Source organism: Stegostoma tigrinum, chromosome 43 (assembly GCF_030684315.1).
Source record: "Stegostoma tigrinum isolate sSteTig4 chromosome 43, sSteTig4.hap1, whole genome shotgun sequence".
In the NCBI taxonomy this organism is placed as follows: Eukaryota; Metazoa; Chordata; class Chondrichthyes; order Orectolobiformes; family Stegostomatidae; genus Stegostoma; species Stegostoma tigrinum.
The window spans coordinates 12,479,163-12,488,888 of NC_081396.1; the positions used below are offsets into that span (position 1 = coordinate 12,479,163).

The window sequence follows — 9,726 nt, forward strand, 5'->3', positions numbered from 1 at the left end:
AGACTTCACCTATTCCAACATGATCATCTCCTGCCACAATGGTCTTTTATAAGACAGTTACGAAGTCCAATGATATGAACTGATAAACAACTTATGTCACCACACGTAGATCACTTTTTTATCTTACAACAGAGAGCCACTGCACCTGCACTTGAAGGTCACTTAGAGTGGTTCGTACTCCTCTATCTCATCAGGTTACTGCTGTATTCTGAAAGGCGCATTGTCTACTTTCTTCCTTTGCAGCAGTCTGAGGGTTAGTGATTTATGTAGCTCTAGCAGAATTAATAAAGTTCACAGCTGAGAAGCCATTTTGTTGCTAATTTGCATCGAGAAGCCATCTTGTGCCTGTACCAAGCTTCTTATTTATTACTACATCCGCCACAATGGTCCTTCACCTCGGGTTGACCCCATTATGTCATGCTAGTCCTGAGTTCTATGTTACATGCTTTAATTAACCTAATTAAGCTGCCATTAATAGCTAACCTAAGTGTCCTACCTTTGTTTTACACTCCCTTGACCTATGCTGAAACACTTCATTTTGTTAAGGTACAGCATTCTATTGATTGCTGTAACACTCCATAAATTAGTACAGCATCCCACTGATCACTGTAAGATTTAACCCTTCGTCTTCCCCTATAACTTTAATTTCCATATATGATACTGTTTCACACACAAAAAAAGGAGCTGAAATATTGTAATAAATAGAAAAACTAAAAAGAGGAGGAGGACCATGACATTCACCGGGTAGAAGCTACTCCAGCATTCATCATGATAATGGCCAATCATCCAGTCTAATCCCGAGTCACAGCCATGAACTCATATCCATTGACATGTTCAGCCAAAAGGTCTATATTTAGCCTCTTCTTTAAAGGTTGTAACGTTTTGGCCAATCATTGTGTGAGAAATTTCTCCTCATTTAATTCCCAATATGTTCATTCTAAAGTTGGATATGTTACTGTGACTCACGTTCATTTTTCTAAACTCTGATTAATGCAATCCTGAACATCTCAATCCTTTCTCATAGACCAGTCCTTCAATCCAAGAAATCAATTTGGAAAATAAAAGCTTTGCTGCATTCCTTCTGTTTCAAAAATGACCTTCCTCCTTCGGAGAGTGGAACTGCTCAACAGTGTCCTGTATTACTGGAGCAAGATGTCCTTGTTACTGTATATGAATCATCTCTATGAATGTCAAAATGCATGTCGGTTATTATACTGCCTAATGCAACTGTGTACCTACTTGCAGTAACTGATATGCGAGAATACAGATCCAGGTAAATATTTGCTTCTTTCAACTTGAATCATTCGAAATAATCTACCCTGTAATTTTTTTTCCTAATAATATGAATAATCTCACTTTTGACACAATTTAATGACATTTGGCATGCATTTGCCTTCTAAGCTTCCCCAAACAACACCAGAACGATACTCTCCACGTCACAGCTCACATTCCCAGCCAGGTTTGTGTCATTGAAATTATTCAGCAGTTCTATTTCTTTCCTTTATTTTATGCAGGAGCACTTAGTGGGAATAGCCGGGGAGCCTATGCCAATCACTGAAGTACCCCATCAATCACATTTTCACTGAATGTTTTGTGGTTATCACAAGGTTTTGAACATTCAGTCCTTCAAAAAATAAGAGAAAGATGCACAAACACGATATGGCCATTCAACCTGTCACGCCACGACATACTACTTGCAAAACAGTCACATTCCCTGTGGACCTGTCATCTCCCAACATCAGGTATTTACTCAAATTCACCTCCAAAATTCGAACATAACTTTCCTTGAATGCTCTTTAAGGCAACAAATTCGCGATCAACACAATTCACTGAAAACAGATACATTATCCTCATTTTCCTGTTAATTAATTTATCAATTCTCCATTTTTTGGTTTCCAAATCTTCTCTGAATGTATTCTATGTAAATTCATTTCAGCATTTCTTCAGTACTTTGAAGAGTTCCATAAAACGTTCTCTTAACTCCACTGCCCCCGCCATAGGTACAACATTCCAGTTTCCAGATATTTCCATGTAATTCCATCGCCAAACATCTGAGATCATTCTGGTAATTGTCTTCTGTGCTGTCTTTAATAATTGGTCTCTCTGTCAAAGTGTGTTGCCTGGGCTAGACTGTAATTATCCATTGGATTCTAAATTGTTATTTGGAATGAATCAGCAGCAATTTATGGCTTCTGTTTTGCAATGCTGCTTCAAACTCAGTGTGGGACCTGATCTCTGAAGCCCACAGTCTGAGTAATGCTGCCAGACGAAGTGCTCAGCAACTAAGACAGTGACTGCACTCATCATGAAGTATTTTGATTCCTGCAATTCAACAAACCTCTCACAATGTGGGCAAGTAAACTTATTTTTCTCCAGATTGCAATTGAAACACTCAGAGAAGGTTCCTTGTTATTCTTCCAATGTCCACATACAGTCTACACTTTTTCCAGTCTCAGATTGTTTAGTTTATTCAGTATGTTCCACGCCAGCCCATAATTTCAATATGAATGAGGCAATGCCTGATGTAAACAGAAGAATGCTTAAATTTTACTGTCTAAGTGCAGCGTGATCAATAATGTCCTAATTTGTAATGCAAATGTTTAGGTTCCATTTCCTACTGGAAAATGAATTGATGCTCCTCAAGGAATAACATATGCCTTTGGAAGCAGGTAATCGATTTGAAGTTCTTTGTATGACAATCATCATTACAAGATGAAAACATTCCACATCATTAAGAACAGACCCAGTACTTTTTCTTTATATTCAGAGATTCTAGGGCATATTGGATTGTGAAAATTTTTGTTGCATAGTTCTGCCACTGTTTGAGTTACTCACTTTCAGAAATCTTACAGTCATCACAAAGGGTAGAGCACATCAGTTCATCAGATTGAGATGTGAAACACTTACTGAAACAAATGTGGAATAATTGTTGAATATTCCCCACTTGAAGCATAATTTCTCTGTGTTCTAATCAGGAAAGAGATATCGATGTTTGGATTTTCACTTGCCAATTTATCTAGGAAAAAAGAGCAGGAATCATAGGGAATTGGGCACAGTGCATCTCCTGAAGACTGGGTCCACAATAATGGAGGGAGAAGTTGTGACTCAGGAACAGAGCAACTGGGATATTCTGCCTGCTTCACTCAATCTCCATCTCAGTAAATGCAGTATCAGGAATTATTGATATTAATGGTTCCAAAAAACAGTAAATGTGTCACAGGGTAGCATTGGGAGTGAAGGAGGAGGGTCATCGTTGTTCTGAGGTATATGGTCTTGCAAAAAGCTAACAAGGGAGCGAATATATACCTGGTCTTGGCATGCTGATGGAGGTGATGGAAACAGCGGCTCACAATCTATTGACTGTGGATGCTGGTGGGCTGTCAGTGAGGATTGGTTTGGGGATATTTCCTTCTGTTGCTGTGTGTGGGAGGGGTAAGAGTGAGAGCAGAAACATGTGACGTGAGTCAGACAGGGTTAAAAGCCTGTCGACCACACCAGTGAAAAATCTTGAAATCACATTGATTTTGCACTACTGTTTGATGCAAAAATTATATACCTTCTCAATGATTATTCAAATACTTTCCAGTTTTCCCAAACCTTCAATCCATTGCTGATTAAAAATCTGTGCATTCCCTAAATATTATGATTCAATGTGTCAGTACCTGCCCCAGTCTTCAACAGTGAGATCTGCATATTCACAATCCTTTCCCGGTTTTAAAGCTACTAACAAATATTCATTATCCTCAACACTGTTGGAAATCTGAAGACCACTACTCTAAACTTATCAGGTCTCTTCCACATTGCATCAAAAGAGGAAACATCGATTCTGCATCTACTTGCCAATATCCTTCAGCGTCTTATATCCCTGAACTTTACAGCTTTCATGTTTTTAACCTACAGGCAATATGGGACTGAACTGCTCAATCCTCTTTCTAACATAACTCATGATCCCTGAGTCATTTCCTTGTCCCCTCACTGAACTGTGCCCATGAAGAATATATCCTTCAACTAAGAAGAACAAAACTGCATGCAATAATCCAGGCAGTATCTCATGAATGTCTCGTAGAGTTGCAGCAAAATTTGTGGGCTTATGTACACTATTCTTTCACAATAAATAACAAAAGCCAATTTGCCTTCCTTTTTAGCTGCTATATTGAACACCAGTTTTCTATGATTCTTACACGGCTACTGCTCTGACCGCCTGTAAAAAAGAAAATCCAGACATTCATCAATCACGGGAGTACATCTGATGGGCTGGAATTAAATAAAAACCTGGCTTCACTCTGAATTGAACCTGGACTTTGAAGGGGTATATGACTTCCCTCTGGTGCTGTGTATATGGCATTACATCTGTGAAAGTAATGTAACATTTACATCTCCATACAAATCACCACGAAAAGAAATTGAAAAAAAATGTAAAAATGGCAATGTAGACCATCAATACCTCTGGCAGCAAGCTGAATTCAATTACCATGTGTGTAGGATCCCAGTCTAACATTCAGGATGGTCCAACATTCAGTAGCAGCAGAATTCAACAATTCAATTGTCGAGATGTTAGCTATTTCAAATTGATCACCCATCAATAACAAAGAGCTACTCAAAGTCCAAAAATTATTTACTGTGTCGGAAATGGCTAGGTGTAATGGGAACCGACGCCATGTCTTTACTGTTATGCACCAGAGCAGATGCTCTCAAATTTTTTTAAGAAGGTAAATTACACCCCAACTTTTTTTTTTCATATTTAAAAGGTGGATGTGAAGTGATTGCTGCAGATGTGATGCGGCTGATTGATCTACTCGACATTAAGCAAACAATTTATTTAAACATTAGAGTTAAAATGCAAACCGAATAAAGAGAATTTTAAAATAATTTAACTATTGGAAAGCTTAACTGCAGAATAGATACAGTACCTTTCACAAAATAATTGTTCCAATACAGTCACACTCCCTAAACACGCCGCTTGGTGAAAAGACAAATTCAGGCACAGCTTCTTTTACATGAAGAGAGATTTCGCAGCAAGCAACAGCTAAGAATCTTTTACTGAGGCTTCCAACCCTCTGAGACATAAAAAAGGTTCTGACTGATGTAATATTATGATCTAGGCCTTCTCGAGAAACCACTCCTACAACTCTGTGATAACAACATTTCAATAAGAAAATAAAGGACAAAATAACATTTGTAAAGTGACGGCATCTTCACATTATGTTCTCCTGAGTAGTGACATATCGTTTGTGCACCTCTCATCATGAAAACGCGACTTCAATTAGGTGAACCAGCACACAATTGAAGAAAGACTTGAATGATGAAATTATCAGCTCATCACAATGAATTTGGTAGGAGATACAGCATTTTAGCTGGGACTGTTAACTCATTGTGTAATTCAGCATAGGCATGCCAATTGAATATTTATGCATCCTGGTTGGCCAGCGAATTTGTGAAATTATTGCAGAGTGGTGAAGTAAGAAAGGAAAGTGGCCTGGCAGCCATAGGTATCATGGGAGAAAGATTTCCACAGGTCCTCATCAAACTGCCAAAGCAAACACGGCTGCAGTCAGGTCACAAGTTAAATAAAGTGCATATGATATTTTCAATTGGTATCTAAGAAGTGGACTTTGATGTGATATTGAGGGTTTGTTCTTTTATACTAACAACCTTGTGGTCCAAGTTAGGGCACAAAGAATTGAAATGAGTTTGCAGCTATTGGGCATTTTGCAGATGTTGGTGATTGAGTCATTTGTTTAATATGAAATAGCTGATTAACAGAAACAAACAACCAGAAAAAAAGAGAATGCAACTGACAAAGAAAACACTTGATAATTTATCAAAAGAGAAATTGCTCGTGAAGCACACCAGGCTTGTCACCGTCTGTGAAGAGGAAGCACAGATAATGTTTTGACTTCAATACCCCATCCTAAAAATGACTGCCGAACATATGCTTGTGTAAAATCAAGGAAAACACTGCGCAAATACCCTTTGTTCAAGTCTGGGAACCCATTGAGTTGGAAGATCAAAAGTTCGTCAAAAGAATGTATGACTCAACATCTCCAGTGCAATTTAAAGCAATCTTTAATGTCAACTTTTTTTTGGAAGAGATTTGCGTAGGCTTTCAAAGACCAGTGTGCTTAGGTTATAATTAAATCAGCACCAAAATTACATTTACATCTGGGAATTAACACGCCATCAGTAAATTGCTTGTGCAAGGAATGATTTACAAAAAAAATTTTACATCCACAAATTCCCAGTAGACATGTGTGAATACATAAAGCCAATGTATTGTGTATATATTAGCTCAGAGCTTAATTCAAAACTTTTGAGAACGGGCAAGGACAAGGAACTTCACGCAAAAAAAAATGCATCTTCCAATTCAAATTGTTCGGAAACTATACTATGTAATTCTTGCCGTTATTGGAGTTCCGGGTAAGTTTCTGAATAAATAATCTGGCGTTATTCATGAACTATGTATTGTTCTCTGGATACCAATCTTACAAATCAGGGCTTGTTTGTTTAAAAAAAAGTCAGAATGTGAGGCAACAGCACTGGTAAGATCTTTTCTTTATATATTTGAAGACCAGGTGCACCCATTATCAGCTGAAGCGCTCCCTTTCATATCATAAAATCTCTACACTATTCTGCTTTGATAGATTACCGTTTTACAGCAACTGTGCATACAATTAAATTAATAACGATACTTTGAGTGCACATTGAAAGCCTGTCGTATCAACTATTCCAATTTTGCATGCATCTTCAGTTTTAAAGTCGTCACACTTCGTGAAATGTTACTCACAGTTGAAGAGGAGCAACATCCTCTCTGAGGGAAGTGATGACTAAAGTAAGAATGGACAACGCTGGATAACATCAGTAGGACTGAGAGTGACTGTTGGGACAAAAGACAGGTCCAGTTAACTCCATTTTCTCTCCAAAATGCTCTGGAGATGATGAACATTTCCAGCAATGTGTATGTTTTTGTTTTGGATTGCCAGCAAGCATCCCTTTCACCAGGATGCGTTTGAAATGATTACAGGCCCATCGCTGGTAAACTGCAGTCATGGGGTACATTGCTTTATACTGGGAATCAATGGATTTTAAATATGTTATTGTATGTAATGCACATTGACTACTATTAAAAAGGCAATAATCCCAGAATTGAGAGCACAGAAATGAAATACTTGATGCAAATCGGTCGGATGTGACTACCTGGCCAATAGATAACGGGAACTGGAGATGCTCGAGAATCCAAGACGACAAAGTGTGGAGCTGGATGAACACAGCAGGCCAAGCAGCATCTTAGGAGCACAAAAGCTGACATTTCGGGCCTAGACGCCTCGTCAGAAAAAAAGGTTTTTATCTGATGAAGGGTCTAGGTCCAAAACGTCAGCTTTTTTTTTTGCTCCTAAGATGTGCTTGGCCTGCCAAGTTCATCCAGTTCCACACTACCTGGTCCATGCAAGCTTTCATCTATTTCAGCTCATCTGGGGCAACTAGCAAATCCTGTCATTGTTGCCAACTTTAAGTCCTATCTCTCTAAGTCGAAAACATTTCTGATCACAACTATTCTCTGAGTTAGCAACTCCATAAGCTGACCACTCCGGATTGCCATAAGCATTCTTTCACACATTGGCAGTTTTTTTAAGGAGGGAACTTGGGTTTTGGAAAACTGACAGTAGGAAGGATCATCTCAATGTCTCCAGTTGTAGAAATCTTTATATTTTAAAGACTTCGTATTGGGGATTTCCTCTGCATTCGTGTATCCTAGATTGGAACAAAAAATCTGTTTCTTACGACCTGAAATATGATAATGCTCACTCGGTCGTAAGATCAATCATGTAAGGAACATATTACTCAATGATTCGGCTCCTACTGAAAGTATGGAAGCAAAGCTAAATGTGGTTTGCCAAAAGCTCATGTCAATACTACTAGATGTGATCAGTTGCACAAGAAGGTTTAATAACATTAATGGCTCTTTCATGGATATTAAACCTGTCGCCATGCTGTACAGGAGTAATCTGATATCGGTTGCCATCTCAAATGTTTCATCTTGCAAGTGTGCGGATTTCAGTCAAACTGAGTTCATTGTTGACTCAAATCAACCTCTGCTGTAATGCTAATACACATATACAGGAAATAAAGTCTTTACTTTTCAGAAATGGAGAATTAAAGTCAGCAACTATGAATCAACTGCCCACTGTCTCAGTTAACTCTGTGATGATACCAAGCACATATATTGCTGGAGTTAAAGTTCTTAATGACGGCTCAGAAGCAGAAAATGTCTTTTGACTATTACGAAATGCACTTTCCTTATCTCGCTTACAGTTAATTTAGTTGCAGTCCTGATCCTGTCACGGGGAAAATGTGGACTATCCACCTGCACCACTTGCTACCTTGTGGCCATGGCAACTGCAGATCTCCTCGTCATCATCACTGAGGTCGTACTGAATCGAATTGATGATTATTATTTCCCATTAAATTTCCTGAAAATCACTCCTGTGTGCAGTGTTCGCTATGTACTGCTCCGTGCTGCCACAGACTGTTCTGTCTGGTTCACTGTCGCTTTCACTTTTGATCGATGCATTGCCATTTGTTACCCAAAGCTGAAATCTAAATATTGCACCAAGAAAGCTGCCACAGCGATTCTCCTAATAACCGGGATACTTCTCTGTTTGAAAAACATTCCAATATACTTTAGGTTTAAACCTCGAAGGATAATCAACAACGTACCTTGGCGCTGTTCTAATAAGCCAAGCTATTTTACTGACTCGAGATGGATTGGATTTCGGAAGTTTGAAAAGATTTTAACACCTTTGATACCATTTGGTTTAATTCTATTTCTCAATGGTGTGACAGTCAGGAACATTTTATTGGTCAGTCGAATTCGCAAACGACTCAAGTGTCACAGCAAGAGAGACTCTGAAACTGAGAGCAGAAGGAAGTCTATCATTTTGCTCTTCACAATATCCGGTAGCTTTATACTTCTGTGGTTCATCTACGTTTTATACTTTTTCAATGTTGATGATTTATTGTCTGACCAACCTGCTTATGTATTTGAAAACGTTGCATACATGCTACGTAACTTAAGTTGTTGCACAAACACATTTATTTACGTGATAACTCAGTCTCAGTTCAGAAAACAACTAAAGGGTTCAATGAAATATCCCCTGTCATTCATTATTGCATTGATTAGGAGACAAACAAATTGACATCATTCCAATGTAAAAAAGAACAATGGAGTAAAGGTGAATCACCCAGGTGATTTTCCCAATCCTTCATGGTTTTCTTATCTGGTGCTGGCTCTTCCTCCAACCGCAACTGTCTGTGTGGAGTTTGCACATTCTTCCTGTGTCCGCATGGGTTTCCTCCAGGTGCTCCGGTTTCCTCCCACAGTCCAAAGACGTGCAGGTTAGGTGGATTGGCCGTGCTAAATTTCCCACAGTGTTCAGGGGTGTGTGGGTTATAGGGGGATGGGTCTGGGTGGGATGCTTCAAAGAGCGATGTGGACTTGTTGGACTGAAGGGCCTGTTTCCACACTGTAGGGAATCTAATCTAATCTAAATAAAATATCTCTCCCTAACACAACAGTCTGCACGACATTGATAAACTCTGACCACACTCTTCTCCTGTTCAACTAACGATTGCCCAGAATACAGTTTGGGAACAGGCCCTTTGGCCCAACAATTCCACGCCAAACCTCAGAGCACCCCACCCAGGCCCATTCCTCTGTAATGCACCTGA

General features: G+C 39.0%; 1 protein-coding gene across 1 annotated transcript; it reads left to right on the top strand.

Moving 5' to 3' along the window:
* Nucleotides 1–6,304: 6,304 nt before the first annotated feature.
* Nucleotides 6,305–9,429, top strand: LOC125449036 (probable G-protein coupled receptor 139). Its single transcript, XM_048524609.2, has 2 exons — nucleotides 6,305–6,417; nucleotides 8,311–9,429. The coding sequence occupies exons 1-2, from the start codon at nucleotides 6,351–6,353 to the stop codon at nucleotides 9,192–9,194; spliced, it is 951 nt and encodes a 316-aa protein (XP_048380566.2). The 5' UTR covers nucleotides 6,305–6,350; the 3' UTR covers nucleotides 9,195–9,429.
* The last annotated feature ends 297 nt before the right edge of the window (nucleotides 9,430–9,726 follow it).

Bases quoted from the DNA above. Each gene is read 5' to 3' on its own strand.
- LOC125449036 (XM_048524609.2), top strand. From the start codon at position 6,351: ATGCATCTTCCAATTCAAATTGTTCGGAAACTATACTATGTAATTCTT. The intron at 6,418-8,310 runs GTAAGTTTCTGA...TCTCGCTTACAG, and splicing joins TGCCGTTATTGGAGTTCCGG to TTAATTTAGTTGCAGTCCTG.